This window comes from Pleurodeles waltl, chromosome 1_1, assembly GCF_031143425.1.
Source record: "Pleurodeles waltl isolate 20211129_DDA chromosome 1_1, aPleWal1.hap1.20221129, whole genome shotgun sequence".
Classification (NCBI taxonomy): Eukaryota; Metazoa; Chordata; class Amphibia; order Caudata; family Salamandridae; genus Pleurodeles; species Pleurodeles waltl.
The window spans coordinates 801,712,481-801,737,155 of record NC_090436.1 but is presented as its reverse complement, the minus strand read 5'-3'; the positions used below and the strand labels follow the sequence as shown (position 1 = coordinate 801,737,155).

Genomic DNA, 24,675 nt, shown 5'->3' with positions numbered 1-24,675 from the left:
CTAAAAACATAGAGAAGGTACTAGACTGTGGACCACTGAGGGGCATCAGGCAAGTGTACGTGCCTCTGCCTATTCCACTTGTGACACGTACATGTGATTCACAAACACAGTGAGAGTAGTGGGAGGATATGCCCAAAGTGTGTATGACACCAAAGGATAAAGGTGAAAGGGTATTATTGGGCAGGATGCTTAAAATGTGAGCTGGAGGTTGTTTCGCCTGCCCCAGGAAGAAGGTTAGAATCGTGGTAGTGTCAATATAGAATCTATTTCCATAAAGACTAACAGTCAACCAAAAGGATATTTTGGAAAGAAGGCTAAATTCATTTTTGGAGATGAAGAACATCTTTTCCAGGGCACAGAATTATTGTGGAAATTGCGAACCAGTATACTGCATACTTCAAGCTCTACATGTGAATTGTAGATTAATAGGGATAGTGAGGAGTACCAGTTTGTATCAACAACGTGATGCAAAATGTAGGCAGATCTGGGTTTAGCTTTGGATCCTAACCAGAAAGAAGCTGTAACCATTGTGCAACAGATTAAAATGTACATGATATGTGTCAACATAATAAATCTTAAGCAGGTGCTGCTGAGTAGCAATGCTGTTGGGAAAGTACTTTGGAGAGGGGAGAGGTTGGACTCCATGAGGACAAGGTAAATGGAAGAATGTCAGAAATAGTGGTGGAGATACTTCACATTGTTTAAAAGGAGTTTGATTCATGTGTGATCATGTGGGAAAGATAGCTATAGATGGAAAGAAGAATGCTAACTGTGACCTCAAGAATGGCTACTCTGAGGAACAAGGTCAGGGTCCAATGCAAGAAGGTAAGTATACTGGGAATAGTTTATCTGCTTTGAGGGAGCCAGAAAAGCAGCACAATATAACAAAAAAGGAAGCACATGCATGTCTGTGAGTGTTTAATCACTTCAGGACTTTTTCTAGGATATCCCATGTGCAATCAAGAAAAATCACAGCTTTGTTTACTTATTACCAACAAAAGAATTGGGATGGGCAACACTCTGCATTGCTAAATAGACAATTGTTGGGCAGGAGTACAGTTTCGAGGTGAAGTACATTGGAGCTTGAAAAAAATGTAATGTGGATTATTTATCAAGGTGTCTCATGATGGCTGAATTGTCGATGAAGAAAGTGAAGTGGAGGATAATATGGAGTTGAGGCTGTAGGAAGGGAGCATTGAAGAAACATTTGTGCATAAGTGGTAGATAAGGACAATGAGTGAGGAGAATTAATTGGATATGGGGAATGAGTATATGATATAATGTTTCAGTTGGATGACGATGAGTTGTGTATAGGTGGCCTGGTGTTGAAGTGAATGAAGAAAGTGGTGTATGCATGTGAGTGTGTGTACACAAGTGTGTGTGTGTGTTTAATGCTTATGTTCAATAGAAGAAGGGTGCATAAGCTCAGTTGATTAAAAAGGTCTTGTAACTTGGAAGGTTGTGCTGTGCATGATGATTACTACTGATGTAGGCGGGATATTGTTTTCAAGGATCATTTTCTGTAGCTTGCATTGGTGGAGACTGGTGTGTAGGGCTTTTTGTTTGGAGTGCTGTGCTCATTTTCTCAACATATTTTCTATCTTTGCATGCAATACAGCGTCACAGCGACGGCAGCCAGTATCGGCGCAGCAGGCGTCCCCCAGGCCGGCCTGGTTACTATGGTGATTGTGCTGAGTGCAGTTGGACTTCCTGCAGAAGATGTCACGCTCATCATCGCTGTTGACTGGCTTCTGTAAGTTTCTTTTTGAATTCAAACTTTTTATGGGCAGCGTATTTCCCACGTGCAATTAGTGACAATATAATAGTTTGTGAGGTCGAGCGTGCAAACGCTTTGACCTGTTGTAAGTATTGCGGGCTTTTAACCATGGCCGCCGCACGCCAATCTTGTTCACTCGTTCGTGTGCTTGCCATTAAAAAATCCTTTGTTATCATTGGTAACTGCTTTACGTTTGTCCCTCCTTGGGGCGATTTTGTTACCACCTTGCTGACTGCCCCTGTTACATGGATAATTGCATGATTGCTGATATGTTTGACTGCAAGCAAACTTCTTTTTTCCTCTGTTTCTCTCCTTCGCGCTCAAGCTTATGGCGGCCATGACACTTTGAATCGGCTCGCTTCTGTCAACTGTTTTACTTTTCATTTTCAATTTAAGTGGCAAGAAAAGTCCAGTTAGGAATTTACAAGGCTAATAGCTCTAACTCGAGCAAACGCAAGACCCATTGCATTGCAAATGCTTGTTTTATTACTGCAGATGTTATTTCTTTCTATAGCACTTCCTCAGCAACAGGAATGACATTGCTAGACTTCCTGTAAAATACATTTAGGGTGAGATTCCTAATTATTATGCCAACGGGAATTATGTTCACTCACTGTTTAACTTCAAAGTTATAACAATATGTGGCAAGTAATAACAATGTAACATTTGAATTTAATTGTCTATTAATTGCCTGGACGTTATTCATTTCACTATGTTTATCATGTATGTTACAACAGCATATTATCACTTTCATTAGCTTTAAAAATACATACATGAAGTCATGTCTTGTGAAAATCTGTCAGATAGCGGATACACATGTAACACAGGAAGGGAAGGTGTAACATTAGGTAAAGAAACAATTTCCCCCATAGCCCTGTCATTCAGCCAAGATGCGCTTAATATTGAACAATGTTTAAAGTTCTTTACAGTGACGTTCTTCTGGACTGAACTTTTATTCGAACACAGCTGTCACTGCTCCAACGGGCACCTTTCCTATTACCTGAGCTGCTATCTCCTCAGACTAGACACTTCTCGACTACAAGCATTCACTACAAACACATCAGTTAAAACTGGGGGATACACCCCTCTCCAAAACAGTCACTGGCAGTCAACCACAACTGATTTGCATGTTTATAGTAGGAAGTAAAGCGTCACATTTGCAATACTTAATACATAATCCAGACTTGTGGATTTTTTAAGGCGTTGAATTTCATTTACTGATATGCATTGGACCACCTAGTTGGAGGTTTGACATATTTTCCTGGTGCTTATCTTGTTTCAATTGTCGTTTTCTCGCGTTTTCGAAGGGAGTCGATTATGCAGCGGGTGGGTAACTGCGAGAGAGGACACAAATAAAGTTAAACCCAAATTATATTGCAAAATGAACACCAGTTTGTCGTGTAATATCGTGTTCATGTATTTTACTTTGTTTTGTTTTTAATTTGGCTTTCTTTATAGGTTCATTAAAATGTTGCAATTGAGTTTTTTAAATTCTGGAACTGTATACTATGTAATTGAAACGTTACAAAGGAAAATGTTGGTTGCTACATTCATAGTATCGTCCTTTCTGAATATCAGCATATTTTAGCCATACCCATACTTGTCAACACTTGGTGGCAAAGAGGTAGGATTTTTTCATCTTCAAATTCACAAACTGTCATAATGATGTGACATCACCAGAACTGACACCACGTGATTCTTGACCAAATTAAGAAATCACAGGCTAGCATACAGCATGGCATAAAGACCAGATCTGTGAAAAAGACTAAGGGCCGGATGTACAAACAGTCACAACCCTCCGATTTGCTAAATCTCATGGTTTTTTACCTCTGATCCTGTCAACAGAGCCAATCAGTGGGAGTCGCAATTTGCGATCTGCCTAATGAATATTCAATAGACATATAGGGCCTGATGTATCAAACAGTTTTGCGATCGCAAACGGCCCAGTAAGCCTTTTGCGATCGCAAAAACTGCATTTTGGTATGTATCAAATCCAATTTGCAAATTGAATTTGCGACTTCATACCGATTCTGTATTAGGAAGGGGCGTGTCAAGGGCGTCCCTTCCTAAATACTGAATCGCAGAGGTATGTATGATTGTTTTGTGACCATGAATGCAGTCACAAAACAATCGCAGTTACCACCAATTTCAAATTGGTCGCAACCCCCATTTGCAAAGGGGACCACTGCCTACTCCTAAAAAATGAAAAGAAAACTTTTCATTTTTCTTGTTTAAACGCATCCTGTTTTCCTTTAAGGAAAGCGGGCTGCATTTAAAAATAAAGGTTGCTTTATTAAAAAGCAGTCACAGACATGGTGGTCTGCTGAGCCCAGCAGGCCAGCATCCCTGTGATTGTAGCCATTCGCAATGGGTCACAAATTGCGACCTACCTCATGAATATTAATGAGGCAGGTCCATTGTGAGCCCTTGCGAATCGCTATGTGAAAATCTTGGCGTTTCATACATTCCAATAACGATTGCGATTTTTTGCGAATCGCAATTAAGTAATTTGGTATTCACTATTGGAAAACTTGATATATCTGGCCCATAGTTCTGTGATTCCCTCCAAATCTTTATTTTACAAAACAATCTATTAATAAATAGGTCTGATCACAAAATATTTTACTGGCACTAAAAGTCGGTGCACAATGACGTTTGCTCTATTCACTTTTGACCCTGATGACATCATGAGACATAAATGAAACACAAGTGCAGGCTTAAATGCACAGTAGTCAATCTTAACCTCATGTCACAACTCTTCACTGGCAAACATATCCTCTGTTGCCAAGTGGTAACGTCTGCAGCAATGCATGGTTTTCAAAACAATCAGTTTTAGAGTAGTTTCTAATTCTCATCCTGCTCAGACTTTGACCACTTAGCAGGTTTAATTTGAAGCATACCAAAAAGTAACAGGATGGCCTTATTGAATCGAAAGGTTGCAGTGTCCCTAAAAAAGAATAGCCTACCTAGAAACCATGTTTAGGTCCTGCTTCAGTTTTGATTAGTGCATGACATGAAAGAAGTAAAGCTACTTGCTACGTTAGAGTACCTGCTTCCTACTGAGAAGTGTTTGTGCTTTTCCATTGGCTGTAATGCATTATCCCTATGATATAAAATAAGTGCAATACTCTATACCAGCCCACTCAAACAACGATTTTTATTGGTTTTAACACAGTCCTTCTAGCCTACCTCCCGGGCTCTCTGGCCTGTCAGGATGAATTGAATGTGTGAAAGGCAATCACCAGTAGCCACAACAGTTTACTAACCTTCAGTGGGGTCAACTTCTGGTGAGCAGAGCTTGAGCAAATAGGGCACAATTTCTGGCGGACAGTAAGCTGACTTTAAATGACTCTGCTCATAATCATGACACTTTCCTTTATGTCTCTTTACCCCAAACCTCATGATTCTGTAGTCATTATGGATTCAAAACATTTTAATTTCCAGTGTCTGCTTTCGTTTGATTTATGCAGTGATGTGATTTCTGAGTGTTTTAATTCCTTTACTTACTGGAGGGTTCCTTTTGGAACTTGTATATCCCAGTGAAAGGAAAAGTTGGGCAAGGACATATGTGTGCATTCACAGTTTATTCTCTCTCTTTTAAATGGGGAGAGCAGGGAGGCTGGTCTGCACATTCTCAACAACCCCACCCTCAATCCTTTAACTACTGTGGGGTGTTTGATTGTAGCACCCATGCTGGTGGGCGCACAGTCTAACAAGGTATGGTGCATGATGTTCCCCAGAACTTTGCACCTCTGCAGTTCACCCTCTATAAGCCTATTTGCTGTGGGAGGTTGGCTGGCAGCTGACCAAGACAAGACCCCATTGGCCAAAGGTGGTTATTTGTCACTTTGAGCTTAGACTATGGCAGCCTCCCTAGTTACGGTTATATGCATGGCTCCATGAAGATAAGGCACCAAATCAGACCATAGTTTAGCTAGGTGTCTTAAAAATCAGTAGGTGGCAGTAAACACTAAAAAGCGGTAGCTCGCCACTTAAATCTGTAGGTTTGGCAAGTATGCATTCCCTTTATGAGAGTGTTCGCTAAAGGCATCAGAAGTGCATCAGAAGTAATCTGGTATCAACTTAAAGTTCAACGTACATAAGGAAAACAACTGGATAAGATTTTGAAAAGAGAATGAAAATGTTACATTTTGTTATTGGCTCACTAGCAGTTGCGCCTCACAAACCTTGAAAGTGGTGGGGCTTCAAAATGTTCCCCAAATTACACAGAGCAAACCTCTCTCTCTAGCAGATTCTTGGTATTTCACACACCCACTTTGAAAATGTTATTTAAACAATGACAAATAGTACATGCATGTAGCACAATTTCCTCATAAATTGCCTAAAATCCAGAGGTTTTCAAATGGAACTAATGAGATATTTTAACCTTTTGAGGTCCAATCATACTTCCTGCCACGTTCTGGGTAGTTACAATTTAGAAAAAAGATAGTAAATCAAATAAATAGAAAGGCAATAGTCTACCATAGCTAAACCAATGAAATTGATCATTTGCTTTTTTGTTGGAACTCAAATAGGAAGAGAATATGTTTCACAGTCATAGTTAAAAAACAAAAATGGAACGACCAAGTATATTTGTTCATTCATTAAAAACTCAGTCAACTGGATTCTAAGATTCTTCATCAGTGTTAGTCCCTTTCCCAGCATTTAAGTCCAAAAATTAAAGTTTCACATGATGCCTGACGAAAGGACATATGAATTTCAGTTTTGCCACAATTTAATCACATAAGATGGTTCTCCATCATCCAGTGCTGGATTTTAATCATGCAATTAATAAAGTTTGCAGCTCTAACCCATGGATCACCATCAATAGTGAAAATAATGTGTATGTCATTTGCTAGCATCAATGCCGATAGGCCAAATGATTCAGTCGGCTTTGCAAGAGGTTTCATGTATCAATAAGAGTAGTGAAAGCACCAAAGTGTGTAAACTCAGTGTGACAACTTTTTTCATTTCAGAGAGATAAGGTCCAAGTTCCACCGGGATTTCTATATCCTTCAGAAAACTATGAAGCCATCTCCTTGATGTCTCTTTTATCCCTAGCTCATCAAGCCAATTCAGCAGTACCGAGTCATCTACTGTGTCAATCACAGCCAGCAAATCAAGTAAAACCGATGGTACTGGAATATCATTATTAGTTGGCCATCAAGGACAGCAGTCACTACCGATTCAGTGCTGCAACCTGTTCGAAAACCAACCTACATATAGTGTAGTAGATTTTGAGATTCAGCAAACCTAGTGAGATGATTAATAACTACCCGTTCAAGTAATTTCACTGAATGTGGTAGTTGAGAGACTGGTTTGTAGTTTTTTAGAGCCATGTGTTCATGCGAAGGCTTCCTTATTAGAATATTCATTTGGGCGTTTTTAAAATCATCTGGCATGATGCTGGTGTTCAAAGAAGAGTTGACATTTGCTTGAACATCATAATGACTTACAGTTAGCAATTCATGTGCAATTTTGCTGGAATAGTATTGCTTTTGCATTCAGATGGCCTATTCTTGTTTATTAGGTTTCTACACTAACCATTATTGTTAGAAATGGGGTCTCAGGTTGGCAGCCAGTTTACACCCTGTGCAAGTAGGCAAGTAGGGACCCTCACTCTAGGCAGGGTAAGGGGGATACCCAGCTCAGCTAACCCCTGCTCACCCCCTTGGTAGCTTGGCGCGAGCAGTCAGGCTTATCTCAGAAGCAATATGTAAAGCATTTGCACATAACACACAGTAATACAGTGCAAACACTACAAAAGGACACTACACCAGTTTTAGAAAAATAGCCAATATTTATCTGTGTAAAACAAGACCAAACCGAGAAAAAATCTAACATATGGTAATAAAGATATGAATTTTGCAAGAATTACTTAAAAATAGAGTTCCTTGAAGTCGATAGCTCTTACTGGAGCTATCATGGCGTCATGAACAAAAAATACAACAGTCCAGGCCTACTGCAGGGTCGTGGGCCAGCTACGGTGTTGGGAAGACCCACAAACAGTACCTTGGAAATGTAGAGTGTTGTGATCCTCATGGTGAGATCTGGAGTCCGGCATCGCTGGCGTTGGCAGGCGTCGGCGGGCGTCAGTTATAGAGGTCGGTGCAGAGGTCGTCGGGCCCTTGAAGTCACCCACGTTGCAGATCGAACTCCGGGCTGATGACAAAAATCAGGAGCGCTGGCGTTGATGGCGTTGGGGCTGCAGTGCAAAGCAGGACAATGCGACGTATGGTGCCCAGGTCACGGAGCAGGCAGCAGCTCAGTGACGGCGTCCTGTGGTGTAGGTAAGACTACGGCTGCAGTGTGAAGCGAGGAGGTGCGACAGGCGGTGTCTCCAGGCCATGGTGCGGCGTTGCTGAAGCTCTGTCGTCGGTAGGCCCAAGACGGGGGTACAGCGCAGGGCGGGCTCTGTGCGGTGCCCAACGGTTGCGGTGCAGACTGGGGCGTCTGCTGACGATGCTGGAGTCGATGGCGCCGGCATCGGTGGACCGGGCCTGCGGTGCTGGATGGGCGGTGCTTCGTTACCTCACGAGTCGTGTCCTCACGATGCAGGCATAGGTGTCGGTGTCAGCGTAGAGTGGCGTCGTTTGGGTACCAAGGCTGTGGTGTGAGCAAGGCGGTGCGGAGGGCGTGGCCCACAGGTTGCGGTGCAAGTAGCGACTCAGTGAAGGCATCAGGTGGCGGCAGCAGTGAGACCAGGGTTGCGGTGCTAAGCGTTGCATGGCCCTGTGCAACGTCGTCAGGTCACAGTGCAGGCAGCGGCGTCGTTGATGGTGTGGTGGTTTTTCTTCTGTTGCAGCACAAAACACACAGTTCCCACTGCTGTAGGCAGATGAATCTGATGCCTTTAATATCTCTGAGACTTCCAACAGGAGGCAAGATCTAGTTCAAGCCCTTGGAGAAACTTCACTGGCAGGATACACAGCAAAGTCCAGTCTTTGTCGTCTCTAAGGCAGAAGCAGCAGCTGCAGGCCACCCCAGCAAAGCACACACAGCAAAGGGGCAGTACTCCTCCTTTTCAGCTCTTCTCCTTGGCAGAGGTTTCCCTTGATCCAGGAGTATTCTAAAAGTCTGAGGTTTTGAGTCCACTACTTAAACTCTTTTCTGTCTTTGAAGTAGGCAAAATTCAAAGGAAAGTCTTTGTTGTTGCGTAGGTCTGCCTCCAGATGCACTCCAGGGGTTCAGAGACTGCATTGTGTGATGACAGACATAGCCCTTTCAGGTGCAGATGTCAGCTCCTCCCTCCCCAATCTAGTCCAGGAAGACTCATCAGGATATGCAGGACATACCTCAGCTCCCTTTGTGTCACTGTCTAGAGGAAATTCACAAACAGCTCAACTGTCAGTCTGACCCAGACGTTGATTCCACAGGCAGGCAGAGGCACAGAATGGTTAAGGAAGAAAATGCCCACTTTCTAAAAGTGGCATTTTCAAACAAACAATCTAAAAGCCAACTCTACTAAAATATGTATATTTAAATTGTGAGTTCAGAGACCTCAAACTCCAAATCTCTATCTGCTTCCAATGGGAAACTGCACTTAAAAGATATTTAAAGGCAGTCGCCGTGTTAACCTATAGGAGAGGTAGGCCTTACAATAGTGAAAAACAAATTTGTCAGTATTTAACTATTTGGACATGTAAAACACCCCAGTACATGTTCTACCTTTTAAATACACTGTGCCCTGCCCATGGTGCTACCCAGGGCCTACCTTAGGGGTGTCATACATGTAGTAAAAGTAAAGGTTTGGGTCTGGCAAGTGGGTGTACTTGCCAGGTCAAATTGGCAGTGGAAACCTACACATACAGACACTGCAGTGGCAGGTCTGAGCCATGTTTTACTTAGATACTCCTGTGGATGGCACAATCAGTGCTGCAGGCCCACAATTAACATTTGATTTACAGGCCCTGGGAACACCTAGTGCACTTTACTAGGGACTCACTAGTAAATCAGATATGTTAATAATGATTAAACCAATCACCAATACAATTTACACAGGGAGCAATTGCACTTTAGCACTGATCTGCAGTGGTAAAGTGCGCAGAGACAATAAACTAGCAAAACATATCTGAAAAAATAGGAGGAAACAGGCAAAACGTTTGGGGATAACCCTGCAAAAAGGGCCATTTAAAAAAATTACTATGAATGAGCTTCATCTCTCTTTCGTCTGTTTCATATGGTGTAAAGTCTGGTATACTCTGCATGCCAGCTGATAAGAGGTGGTTTTTTATTTTTTTATTTTAGCAACAAAGAAATTGGCAAATTGTTTGCACCTTTCATCTCCTTCACTACCTGAAAAATGCTTTTGACACATTAGTGAAATTTAAATTGTTATCCGCATAATCGGCTGCTTTGGCCCTTTTTATGGCTTTTTTATATTCATTATTCCAATTTAACCAGCTCAGTTTAGCCTATAGAATAAGTGTTCCAGCTTCCTAAGTTTAGGTCTCATTATTTTCAGATCTTCATCGAACTACTTAGGGCCTCATTACGAGGCTGAAGGTCCAAGAACCGCCAGCCCCACAGTGACAGTCGGACCGCTGCAACTGTGGCGGTCTGACTGCCACATTACAACCCTGGTGGGCGGACCCACCAGGAGACCACCATACCCACTAGGAACATGGTTTGCAATAGGTGGTCGGAGTTGTATTTAGTCAGGGCGGCGCTGAATTTAGTGCCACCTGGCTCATTACAACTCATCCTTCTGCCAGCCTTTCCATGTCAGGGACCCCACAATGGAAAGGCGGGTGGAAATCCAGTGCCGGAGGCCACGGGGGGGGGCTCCACTGTCCATGCCATGGCATGGGCAGTGCAGTCCCTACCCCTGCCCAGCACCATTGGAATGCCCACTGTCTACGCTGCAGACAGTGCACATTCCAATGGTGCGCTGGGGCCCCCCTGTGCAATGGCATTGGTCTCGGCTCTCCATGGAACCTTGGTTTCTGCCATGCAGCGCAGTGGAAACCTTGTAATGGATCTGTTGCGGAGACCGCCACCTACGGCTTGTCCGACTGCCAGACTCGTAATGAGGCCCTTAGTTACTTTCCCCTTATTCTTTTGCTTAATTTTATATGGGACCATCTCATCTACACGGTTCAGAAGAGTATGGTTGTATCTTATCAGCATACTATCATGTTATCATTGGAATTCCCTCAGCCAGGTTTCTCTCATATCTCTGTACAAGGTAGGAGACATCAATATCCTTCCAGTTTCAGGACTGACAGATCATCCTGTGACTTTGTCTATCTTTCCATGAATCTGAAGCCAGCTGAACTGAATCACAAAGTGACCCGTCCAAGTCACTTTGTGATTCCAAGTTTGTTGAATAAAACAGCTATCAGTTCACAGATGTTCCTAGAATTAGCAACCTCTGATTGTGCATTAACTAAAGATGCTTAAAATAAAGAGAATTCCTTAATTTGCCGAAACTGGGGCTTTCCTGTCTCAGAGTTCATTGTTACTGGTAGCTCTGCCCTATGTTACACAGTCCTAGCTAGATTTTGAAATGGAACCATTCATTTGAACTCATTCAAACACTTCAGTGTTTACCATGTTAGTTCTACTTGTGGTTGTACTAAAAGGCACATTTCGTATGCAATGAAGGTATTCTGGGACTCACAGGCTACTTCCATAGGATTTTGGCAGTATTTCAGGCCATTGGTCATGGTCCAATCATGGATGGATGCAGACGGGCTTGCCTTCGGTGCATCTTTGGCAGGCCGTTAGAGCGAACATACCCATGCCACCCTTAAATAGGCACCTTGTATTTGCATGCCACCTCTGATAAACTAGTTTTCCTCCCAAGATGGGAGTGATCAATGACCCTTCTGAGAAGTACGAAAACAGGATCATTATCTGAAAGTAGAGTCAGGTCTGATGAAAAAACCTGGCTCCCTTGAATGCTTTCTCATGGTGACTTGCCTTTACTAAGCTAAAGTGCCATTGCACTCTAACAACGCAATTTAAAATGGATAAAAATGATCTTACAGTTAACTCAGCTTTAAATTAATTGCCTCTGTGTCCAAACTCGCACAGATAGCCTTCCAAATAGATTTTCAGATTTTTGCTCCTCTCGCATTAACAGACATGGAAATTCATATATAATGTTCTTAGCAGCAAGTGCTCCCTCATGGTAAGGAAATAAGATTAGCACCATGCTTGCCAATTGGTAATGAATTAATGACATGTCAGAATATGGTTGTCAGAAATATTTTTTTGGCAGCAATATAATGTTTTGATTATCGTTTACAAAAGTAGTGTGTCATTGGGTTTAGATTTTCTATAATTAACTCCAATTGCATGATATGTTTATAAATGATATATTAGACACGATATTCATGTCAGACTAGATTCTGATAATGATATTCTGGTACCACACACAGATTAATACCTAAATTTCAAGTATAACTATATTTTAATGATGGAATAACTTTGGGTCTGACTTTGACTTTGATGGACGGTGTTAGCAGGCCCGGCTTTCGCGCTGGAGGCGCCCTGTGCGACCGTCTTTTTTGGCACCCCCCTCCCCATGAAAACAACCTCTGATTCACTCACTACCACCTGGCAAAAGTGCTCTTCATCTCTCCATAGCCCCTTTCACATACATGTATTTGATTTAAAGAGCTTGTAAAGCCTGGCTTCACTAATCCACTCAGCTGTCCACATAAAATATAGTTATATTATTCGCAGCAGGCATATTAACCCTCTACACTACTGAATGGCGAGTCAAAGCTGCCACTAGACAAAATGCTGATCTTTCGATCTAGCAAGAACATTAATCACAAGAGGTATCTTGACATTTTAATTGTGTCCTGGAGGCTGGACACACAAGGAACTTTTCAGCAGGTGTTTTTAAATTGCAAGTTTTGTAAGTTATTACTAAACACAGTGCCACCCTGAGGTCAGCGCCCCCCATCCAGGTCAGCATCCGATGTGGCCGCACCGCTCACACCGCCCTAAAGCCGGCCCTGGGTGTTAGTGCCGCACCATGGTGAGCATACTCTATTCATCAGATATAGAGATGTCTGCCAGTCATTTGCATTAACATGAACCGCTGTCACAGTGGTTCCTGTAGATGCATTGAAAGTGTAATGAGCGGCTCCCTCAATATGAGGGCACAGCACTGTACACTTTCATTTTTCATTTGTTTTCAAAAACAAAATCCTACTTTGGGAATGTAAGAAAACAAAAAAATGACTTCCTCGCCATGGGAGTTTTCTCTAATGGCGTCGGGTCTTGAAAAAGTTTTTACTTTTACATACTGCCACATTTTGTAACAGTTTACTAAATGGTTTGTATAAGTAAAATCGGTTTGTAAATGTTTGTAAAAGTAAAATCCGGCCATGTGGCTGCTCATTTGTGAGATGAGCCATTCAAACTGAACAGCAATTGCTGACTTGCAAAAGGGAAAGGAGACAAAGCTAAAGGATATGGCTTACTCACTTTTAAGACTGATGGCAATTCAACAGAAAATCAAAAGTGCCAATGCAAATTGAGGTGCACATCCTAAATTGATCCCAATGAATAGGAGAGACGACATAAAGAAAAACGTCCTATGAATTGAGTTCAGTCCAGTCACTTTTTGAAGAATTGCTACCAGTTGTTGGGAAATGTGGGCACTCAGACTTAAACAGCAGCCAAGGCCCAAATGTTTTACCCTTCAGACCTGCTGAATGTAAAGCTTATTTTTTCACCTTAGCCTTCCCTTACATTGCCCTCAAGATCTCTGCATTATTGGATTGTGAGGTGTCCAGATTATTCGTGAGTTTCAAATTCATATGAAAATATCAATCCTGTCTGTTAAGATGTTAATTACTGGGTTTGCATTTAAGGTGCCAAATTTTATGGCTGCAAAGGAGAAAGGAAACATGTTATTTTTGATTTAATAAGCACAACAGCTTTTTCTCACTTCCTGGGGGCACCTTGGTTTCAGCAACATAACCCTAATGTAAACTGGGACAAAGGAAACGTTATCTTTTCATCAGGTTATCGTCCAGACCATTGAGATCCAGCAAAGTTACTTCCAGAGATATTTACTTGTAATCAAGAAAATGACAAGATGAGAGATAGGCAATCTCCCCCCAAGTATATCAGGATTTTCAGGATGTCTTTTAGATGTAGAACGCTTATGACTTTGACTGTTCTATAGATTTGCTTCCCAGTGCTAGGGATTCCTCATGAGAAGATCTACCCTGTCACTCAACACAAAAAGTCAGGGTTAAGGAATGTCTCTTAGAAATATATGGGACAAAGTATCCCGAAGTGCAGATTATTAGACTATTGTAAATCACAGAGGTCATAAGTAGGCACAAGCCCATCTTTATAAAGGCAAGGTGACTTGCAATATACTTTTAATGCAATTTTGGGGCTCTTTGTTCCAGGATTTGATGTAAGCGAATGATGGTGCAAAATAACTTACACCCCAGTACCATATAGAGGCTGGTGTCCCAGATATCTCAATTTTCCAGGTTAGTGTGTAAGAAACTAATCCAGTCTAGGATTTAACCTTACATTTGATACTTGTGGTTTCATAATTGGTTAAAGAAGTCACTGAAGGCAAATGGAAGAATGCCTGCACAGGATGAGCTACTTACACAGGGAACTCGGAATCCTGAGAAGTCTGTTGTTGCTATGCCATCGGGCCACACTGCACTTCTAAGGGTGATGAGGGGTGACTGTCATATGAAGATCATTCCAGGGTTAGGAAGTGAAAGTTTTGTTGCACCACAGAGGGCCTGTCATTCCCTCCATTCCCTCCATTAAGTCATACTGTTTAAAGCTCATATAGAGTGGTTCTGTGAGCAGCCGGACTCTTTCTGCTTTTACTTTTAGCACCCATGTCTCACCACCAACACCCTCCCACCCTCCCGCAGAGCGCCAGCTGGGTGAGCGGTAAAGGCGCTGCCTGCAGTTTGTGGCAGCTGCTGTCAGGATCTGCTTGGCATTTGTAATCTTGAGCAGGAACTGGGAGCATCTGTGACAGGCCACAGCATCACCCTTCTTACGCCCTTAATTTATCATCCGCGAGAGACAGGGCCTGCGAGAAACAGAGCCACGCCTCTCTCATGCCCCAGTCCCAGTGGTCAGGGACGTCACTGGCCATGTGTAATTGTCATTATTTTTGTTACAAGCTTCTAGAAGCACATTCTCTTTCACTCTGACATTAAAACGAAAAATAAAATACTCACCAGTGTTTTATGAGGCGATTGTGTTCTCCCAAGCATTCTCAAATAATAATAATTTTTAAAACTCTGGAATTTTGGAAGCTCCATGGAATACAAATTGGCAGATGGCGAAGAATGGCTGGTGAAGGGCATCTGCTCTTGAGCTGCACTCTTGCTGTTTCCTCTTTCTTTCGTTAGAAAATTCTGCCCCTTTGAATGAAATGTTATACTTGCTTTATAATACTATGATGTGATAAAAAGGAGTAAAGTCAGCAGATTTGTCTGAGTTTAGGCATTTATTTTGGGCAATCACTCTCGCAGGCCTTTGGGAGGTGAGCAACCAGGGAAGAATTCAGTGGTGATCCTCTGTGAGCCACATTCATATCTCAATAGTGCTTTTCCTTCTTACAGTCCTTATATGGTTTTGATCATTATTGTGAGCATGGAGAAACTGGTATTTGAATCAAACAAATGTAGTGATAGATTATATTTGATGTGATGGACAAAAAACATGTATTCCCTGCTAATGTTTTCGATTTGTTTAACCATAAAACCGAAATTACACTTTCATAAAAAATATAACTGCTTTATAGGCTTTTGATGGCTTTATAGCTCCCATCAACCAATAGAGTTCATTGCAATTTTGTATAGTTTTTATAGTTATTATTTTACAGCTGCAATGTATATTTGTAAAATGCCGGTTTAAAAAATATATTGTACTTTGGATTCATCTCAACACAAGCAGTTCTTTTGTAAATTGGTCGGTGATAAGGTTTAGGACTGTTGATTCACTCCGCCTCTGTAAACTTATAACAACACCCCTACCTCTCCGCAATCAGAGCAAAACCCAGCTACCTTAGTAGCATTGAGAATGAGCTACAAAGCAATCTGATCAGTTAAATTATGCATATAAAGAACGGAACAGTGGAAAATTGTGAATTTTAAAAGTGGTGGGGCGTAAATAAGGCAAATAGCGCATTTGTAAGAACAATTCGTTTCATAATCCACCCGAGGGGTATTTAGAGTTACACACTCTCCGAAGACAAATTCAAATAATTGTGACAAAACAGTATGGCCCATATTTATACTCTGTTTGTGCCGAATTTGTGTCATTGTTTTACACAAATTCAGCACAAACTTAACTCCATATTTATACGTTGGCGCTAGACCCGTCCAGCGCCAAAGTTATGGAGTTTGAGTCATTTTTTGCACGTGAAAACCTACCTTGCGCTAATGACATGCAAGGTAGGCGTTCCCGTGCAAAAAATGACTCTAAGGCACGTGCGCCCTATTCATCCTCCCGCGTCATTTTGAGTAGGTGGGCCAAGTGCCTGTGACAGGGAAGAGCCACAAATATGTTGAAATTGAGAGGGGACCAAAGCAGATCCAAAAGGGCAGTTTGGAAAAAAACGTTTTTAGGCTTACAAGTGGGACAGAATTTTTATCAGGATAGATGCGACAATGCTGGGTGGTAGGTATTTTGTGGATTCCTGCAGATTCCGGAAGGTTCCATCACAAAAATGTGGGAAAAATGTGTGATTTCAAGCAAAGTTGGAGTTTTGTAGGCCATTGTGGGTAAGAAAATGGTCAGGGTGCATGTGAAGCACACCACCCAGGACTCACCCAGATGTTTTGTTTTCAGATATGTCTAGGTCTCATAGATTTTTCTACATGGCAGCGTCCCTAAGTCCAAAAAAGTGCAGCCCTCACCATTCCAAGTGGGACAATTGTGAGAGTTAGACAAGCTCTCATGGCCCAAATGTAAAACCAAAACCCAAAATAATCAAATACCCTCTTGCTTGCCATTGTGTGCAGGGGGAGCTGAAAGACTGCTACCCCCTTCAGTTGGGGTGGGGACATAACCATGCCCATACTCTGGTTGGTAGCCACCACCCCACTATTTTCTTTTAATTCCCTGGCATCTAGTAGGCTTTCTGCCCCCCCCCCCAGGGGGAGTGAATCGGAGGTAATTGCACCATCTGCCCATAGGTGGGTAGAACAACTTTGTCCCCATTTATTTGGGGTGGGGGTATGGCCACAGCACACTCTCTTTTTCATGAAAAAAATTCTTCCCTGGTGTCTGGTGGGCTTTCCCCCCCCTCACCTTCCCTTGGGGGCAGATGGGTCCTACGAAAATAGGCTGATCTGCCCCCAAGAGGGGCAGGAATGGCCAACAGTAATGTGCCCCCATGGGGAGCGACCCTTGCCCTAGGGGCTGACCCCTAAACAAAACACACACACACCAATCCCTAGTGCCTATGTGGTTTTTGCCCCCCCCCCCACCGGGGGCAGATCGGCCTATTACAAATAGGGGGGCAGAAATGGCCTAAAATAGAGTTGCCCCCCTGGGGAGTGACCATTGCCTAAGGGGTCGCTCCCCTTGTGTGAAATTTTGGTGTAATCAAAAAATCCCTGGCATCTAGTGGTTTCTGCCCCCCTTGGTGGCAGGTTGGCCTAATAAAAATAGACCATTCTGCCCCAAGGGGGGGTTGAAATGGCCTAAAATAAATTTGCCCCCCAGGGGAGCGACCCTTGCCTGAGAGGCCGCTCCCCTTCTTTGTTTACCTAAGGTAAGCAAACTCCCTGGTGTCTAGTGGGCATTTCTGCAGCCCGATCGCTATGTGAATTTTTCACCCATATCTGCTTCTGAATCTTCTAAAAAGACGTACAGATAGGAGAAAATGTGGTATAAACTTCACCAAAATGCTAAGGCCCGTATTTATACTTTTTTAGCAACACAATTGTGTCATTTTTTGACGCAAAATCGGCGCAAACATACAAAATACAGGCCCATATTTATACTTTTTTAGCGCCGCTTTTGCGTCGTTTTTTGACGCAAAATTGGCGCAATCTTACAAAATACAATTGTATTTTGTAAGTTTGCGTCGTTTTTGCGTCAAAACGCGGCGCAAATGCGGTGCTAAAAAAGTATAAATATTGGCCACAATTGTATTTTGTAAGTTTGCGCCAATTTTGCGTTAAAAAAAACGCAAATGCAGCACTAAAAAAGTATAAATACGGGCCTAAATGTCATATCTGTGACTACATTGTTGCAATATCCCTTGCAGGGTTTAAAGGCAATACTTCCTTCAGCCGATTCCCTCCTAAATATTATTGCAAATACACAGGAAGGAATGCAACACTTACTCCTTGTCTGTGCGTGCTGGCAATCCTGCCTGCCTTCGAGATATCTGTCACACAACCTCACTTGAATGCCTACATTTACCAGAGCTTCCAAAACGTCATGAGCTGTGAATGTAATAACGTAAGATAATGTTAATTTGTTTTATTTGTGTACTTGGTTTTATTAACAGAAGCTCTTACTGAAGGCCGCTTGAGAGTGTTTTCCATGGAAGAGGGTGTATCAGAGTGTTAAGGGGATATGAGGTGGGTTTGACAGCTAACACGGTAAAAACATGTATTGTCAAAAAATCATTGAGATGGGGTGAGTCAGCTGCAATGAACTTCAAAGGTCTATCAAAACATGTACATGTTTTGGCATTTCCTGAATCTCAGAAAATAGCCTTCAACCCTAAAGGCTAAAAGAAATGTGTTCCAGAGAGGAGCTTCACACATGAAGAGTTCTGTGACTAAAAGATGTGTTTCTAGGTTTCAAAGAGTCTCTTTTTTGTGCTTATTCTTAGGCATCTGATAAAGCCAGAATAGAACAGGTTGGAGAGGCAGGAAGGGTAGGAGGTCGCTCCTCCATGATGTGCCTTGTTCATGAGACATACACCTTGAAGTTGACCATTTGAGCAAGTATGAGTCATTGGAGTGATATTGATTTGGGAGCATTGTGGTCTGTGCCCTTCACGCCTAGGGGGAGGCCATGCACATCATTTTGCAGTCTTGCAAACTGGTCTTCGTTTTTGCTGGCACGCCCCCTTAAATACTATTCGATTCTGGTGCTCTCAATACCTAGCTCGAGTGCCCTTCTTTGAAGAAGGAGGTGCAGATGGAGGCTTCCACATCGGATAAACTAATTTTGGAAATATATTTCATTTGAATTGTTCAACAGTGGTGAGATTGACAGGCTTGCCTCCATAGTGACTCCTAAATTTCAGATTATTTATAGGAGGCCCATGGAGAGCAAGTAGCAAGCCTCTTTGACCTAAGAGCTGGACTCCAATCTTCACAATATTCGACAGAGTCAGTTGTGGTGCAATGCATGCTGTAAAGTTTCCTGGTCTTCCCTTGATCACCTGCTTGAGCATGGTGGTGTATATGTGATACCTTATGTTGAAGCTGGCACCATGCATACATTAAATAATGATCATATCAACACTAACCCACTCAGAGCTCTCAGGTGATGTTGGTGGAGGGTATGTAAGACTGAGTTTAGAAGCCGCATGAAGACATCCTGCTCCAGGGGCACCGGATGCTTACTTTCATTGCAAGTATTTTACTACAGAAATATGATTTTATTTAATTCTCTCACACCAATAGTCGCCTCACATATTATACCATGGTTTCCATCTAAATCTCTGGGGACGTATTTACAAGCCCTAGCACCTCCTTGCGCCATTTTACCTTTATTTTTTTACGTTATTGTTGCGCTATGAAGGCATTTTTGCTGCACTAGATTTACAAAGTTGCGCAATGCATGCATGCTCCACTTTGCACACCCTTGTGCCACATGTTTGCAAAGGGGGCGTTCCGGCACAGGGAGACCCAAAAAATGGTGCAGTGCAATTTACAAGATTTCGTTGCGCCATTTTTTCCTTTCATTTTGAATGCCTGCTAAGAGCAGACGTTAAAATGACTTACCCGTTGAAATCAATGGGACTCCCTGCAATTTGCTGCACTAGCGCCAACATTTTGATACTATTGTCGTAACGACCGCCATGGTGCACCGTATTGTATATACGGCACACCCATGGTGTTGTTAGGTGGGGCAGAGGCGATACAAGAAAACTGGTGCATCACTGCTGATGAGCCAGTTTCTTGTAAATCTGCCCCATTTTTTTCCTTTCTATTTCATGCAGAAACATATTTTAGCGTTTTGATTTTGACATTTAAATGCTACTTTTTCTGCAGGGACCGCTTCAGGACGATGGTGAATGTTCTAGGGGATGCGTTTGGCACAGGAATTGTCGAGAAGCTATCCAAAAAGGAACTGGAGCAGATGGACACCACCTCCGAAGTCAACATTGCAAACCCTTTCGCCATTGAACCAATAATGCTTGAGAATGAGGAGGACTCAGACACCAAGAAATCATATGTTAATGGAGGCTTTGCCATTGATAAGTCAGATGCCATATCCTTTACCCAGACATCACAGTTCTGACAACTTGGTGGTTCGAAACAGGAAAGAACATTATCATGATATGCAAGATGTGTAAGCAGCTGAAGGAATGATTCAAAAGTTGATGCCAACTTCAGTGTGTTGAATACACAAATGGCTGATTTTTTTTCAATTTTGGATCAACAGTTTTCACACCATGTGGGCAGGGTTATTCAAAAAGAAAAGCTGCGAAATATGTAATTTTCTTTTATTATGTGACACTCCTAAATGAGATTTCAAAATCTGCATGCTCATAGCCTGGACATTATCAATCAGGTCAGGGGAGCGTGTTGTTTGCTTGCTGGCCAGGCACATAGAACAGTGTTTGAGCATCTCTTTATACTGTGCCAATTTGCTCAAGTCATTGATTGTACATCATGTATGTTATGCAGACAGCGACATTTTAAACTGCTCCAGATATGTGCCAAATTGTTACTTTTTTTACTTTCTACCAAAAGGGATTGACTAATATTTTGCGCTTCTGGTAGATGCAGGGCCGAGCTCCCAGAGTGAAACTCTGTTAGAGGGTTTCTTCGCCGAGATGCCCTACCAAAACCAGTTACCACTGGAAATAGTGAAAGCCCTTTGTTTGCAATGATCTACTTTGGGTGCTTAGTGTACCTTTCAAAGGTGTTTTCTAGCAGGCAGACAGGGCATCCTTTAGTGAAGATAGGCATGCCTATTTGTTCGCTGATTTTAGACAAATGCCTTGACAACAGATACCACCATTATAGTTCGACCTGTGGATCTTTCTTGCATGGAAAGATGCATACACTGTGCAGAAGACCTATTTATTGCAAATGATAATGAACTGGTCTAGGACTTGGGTGCTAGAAGAATGATTGCTATGGCTTGGTATTGCTCCTTGGAAGATTTGTGCCACTTTCGCCACATCACCCACTCAGAACCGCCAAGGTTCTAGCAATTGCCCTGATAATGTTGATCATTGGCATCAGGGCTGTCCTCAAGGAACCCCAAACCCCATCCTTGCTAAAGCACTTATTCATATTCCTGACTTCATGCTATGCTTCTTCTTAGACCACTCCTCTTCATAATGAGATTTTTGTTTTGCACTTGCACCTACCAACCAGGCTTGAATATATCTAGATGAAATTTGCACATATTTTTCTATAAAATATTGATGTTTCCATTGAGTGTGAAGTCGCCAGCCTGTGTGCCCAAAATATAGGAAATATACTAGAGTTTTCTGCATGAAAGTGTAGAGACATAATTCGAGTGGCTCTCTCCTGTCGTTCAAAAATAATGAATGTCTTGTGATTCAAAAGCGAATGTGCCAAAGATAAACAAAACCAATATTAAAAAGAACCAGTTCTGGATTTGTTTACTAAGTGCATCTTATATAAATTTAGGTGTTGAAATTTAATTTTAATGAAACGTTTACAAATTAAGAGTAATCATGCACTGTGATTCAATCACTGAACTATGTCTATGCTGATGATAAGGAATGTGCAAATTGTGTTACTCTTTTGCCAGGTGTGGCCATTATCTCAAGGATGGGCTTACTGCCTCCCATTTGCTAATCTCATGAACCATTTCAGAGCCAATCATTAACTTTTTGTCTTGCTTCTTATCTTTTCTCTGTCACTTGATGTACTGTGTTTTCACCTTCACGTGTTTGCCTACCAAATCTTCTTTACATATTGTTTCTCAATGTGTAGTTTGCCAATAGTTGTGACTATAATGGACTAATTTGATTGGTCTGTTAAGTCAGATGCTCCTGCCAATAGAGTACTAGCATTACAAAAGCACACTGAAGCAGTGTACTATAAGTGCACTATGTGAGACTCACATAACAGAAGTAGGCATTTGTGTGACTTGAATCCACCAAGCTGGTGGATTTAGATAGCGAGCCGAACGTCAGCTAGACACATTCATATATTTAAGGTTGATGTTATGCTTACTGACAATTCTGTAGCTATGTTCCGTTTAGGCATAATTCAGAGCATAGGGCGAAGTCCTCCTGTAGGGAACTCCGGGTTGCTCAATAGTACTGGTTCTCCTGGTCCTCCCTACAGACTTTGACACTGTTGAGGCATACACTATTTCTGTAGAGATTAGAACTGGCAGTGGGGAGAGTGCAAATGCCGAGTTCTCTTTCGTGAAAAGTATGTATCAGGAGAATATTCTAATTACATAGCCATACCATTTTACTGTGCTGTGGGTTAGAGTGGTGTGCCTGCTCTCCTCGTCTAATTGTGATCTAATGCAGCCACTGAACAATGGCTTGAGGGCACGTCCAGGAGATTCACAGATGAATACAGATGCCATTTAGCTGGTATCGAAGTTTAAAGAGGAAAAAGGGAACAGTATCCATGACTAGTTATCAGAAGTAAATGACTGAAAGATGATAATCAAATTTGCCTTCAGTGGCAACAGATCGCAGTACTGGAAAACTGGATTAGCAATTCCCTGACCACTGTGATTAAATGTTTTTAGATTGTGGAACTAATTTCAACTGCAGTTTCAGAAGTAAGGAACTGGAGGCCTTATTTAGAGTTTGGTGTACAGGGTACTTGGTCGCAAGTGCAACAGAGTACCCAGCCTGCTAAAATCTTGGTCCACGCACCCTATTTTGAGTCAAATGGACCATCAGTATTCCTTCGATGGAGGTCATCCATCCACTCCATCAACAGAATATTTCCTCTGACAATGGAGTTTACATCGTCCACCACTTGTAAAGGCTTTTTTCTTCTGTCTGATCACTGCCCAGCAGTAGGGACAGGAAAAAAAATAATGCCTCCCCATCCCCCAAACACTGGGAGAAAACTCCAGGGTGTGGAAGCCATTGTATTTTCCCAGAGCGGAAGTTTCTTTTAGAAAAACGTAAAAACTTTGAAAAGTTTAAAGGTACCATCTGTTAGGCCTTTCATACATTGATGGGAACCACCGTGACTTCGGGTCTCTTTAATGCACAGAGCTGTCCACAGTGTTCATGAGATGAAAGGCTACAACTTCCAGCCTTTCTGGCAACAGTCCTTGAGCGACTCTACCTACAAAAGATTTACAGGAAGCAATAAGAACTTTACAGTGCTACTCACCCGACCTTCGATTAGCTGCAAAGAAAGTCAATGAAACTCCACTTCACCAGGAAGAAAATCGTGTACATTTTGAAATCGTGCAAGACAGAGGTGATCAGTGGAATGTAGAAAAAAAACAGAAATCAGTTTATTCCGAATCCAGCATCTCGTACTCACGCAAATTATTTTTTTCAATTTAAAGGGCCATTCAAAACGCTTTACCTCATATTCTTTAGAAGAAAATCCCAAAGGGCAATACAACTGCTCCTACTGACACAACGTGGTTCAGAATCACCCTGAATTCAAGTATAGTTTTGCAAATAATTAAGTAAATGGCTTCAGATTGCGGTTGCAGCTTCAAACGTGATCTAACTGGATTGACTTTCATATTTTAATTGATCACAAAATGGAATGGATTTACCCTCGTCTAAATGTCACTATTACCATGCAATTTTGGTTAGTCAGAGCATGTGTCCATTTTGTTTGCACCAGTTGGTCGTTGCAGAAGTGAGTATAAAATTACCAGACAACAGTGCAAAATTGCCACATAAGAGTGAATTTAAAATAATGTGGCCCTCGACTTCCAAGCACAAAGGTCTGTAGTCCGTTCTTTGGTACTAAAGATCAGCCCTTGCAGGGCAAACCGTATCTAATTGCATTTGAAAGGGGCTATTATTTTGTTAATGCAGCACAGGGCAAAGCATTGGATGCCAGTACGACAACTTGAAATGCCATGTTGTGAAAGGGGTTGTAGCAGTGGCGGCCCGTCCTTTAGGGTGGAGGGGCCACGCCCCCCACCCTTTGCCCCTCATGAAGAGTGTCTGTCAGGCTGAACAAAGGCCAGCCTGGCAGACACTCTTCATTTTCAGCTCAGACAAACAGGAGTGAGCCATGCACGATTTGCGCAGACTCCTGGTTGCCTGAGCTGAACTTTGCTTGGCTGAGGAGGTCACAGCTCCTATGGGTGTGTCCTCCTCAGCTCAGCAAAGGTGCCTTGAGGTCCTCCCCTGGGTGACGAGGAAAGCGTCACCCATTGACACTCACCCTGAGCGCTTCAGGTTTAAGCCCTGAAGCGCCCAGGGCGAGTGTCAATCAGTGACACTTCGTCACAGAGTGGGGTGGGGTCAGCAGTCTCACTGACCCCATCCCACTCTGTGACGAGGCTTGGACTGCTGCTTTCCAGGTCAGCCAATGAGGGAAGGCAGCAGTCCCAACCCTCCTGGAACCTGGAGGTTGAAGGTAAGTGTGTGTGTGTGTATGTTTGTGATGTTTTAAATTCAATGTTTGGTGCACGCGTGCATGTTTGAGTGTTATGTTTGTTGTTAATGGATGTGCGTGCGCGTGTGTGAAAGAATGTGTGTGTGTGATCGTTTAAAATGAATGTTTGGTGCATGCGTGCATGTTTGAATG

The 24,675-nt window shown here is 42.4% G+C and overlaps 1 protein-coding gene across 1 annotated transcript in view; it reads left to right on the top strand.

The window, feature by feature from the left end:
- Positions 1–23,394, top strand: part of SLC1A1 (solute carrier family 1 member 1) — a 281,630-nt gene extending 258,236 nt beyond the window's left edge. The window contains exons 11-12 of the mRNA XM_069228358.1: positions 1,619–1,753; positions 19,981–23,394. Of these exons, the coding sequence (XP_069084459.1) occupies positions 1,619–1,753; positions 19,981–20,230 (385 nt within the window). The 3' untranslated portion in view covers positions 20,231–23,394. The remainder of the gene's footprint in view (positions 1–1,618; positions 1,754–19,980) is intronic.
- Positions 23,395–24,675: the final 1,281 nt, after the last annotated feature.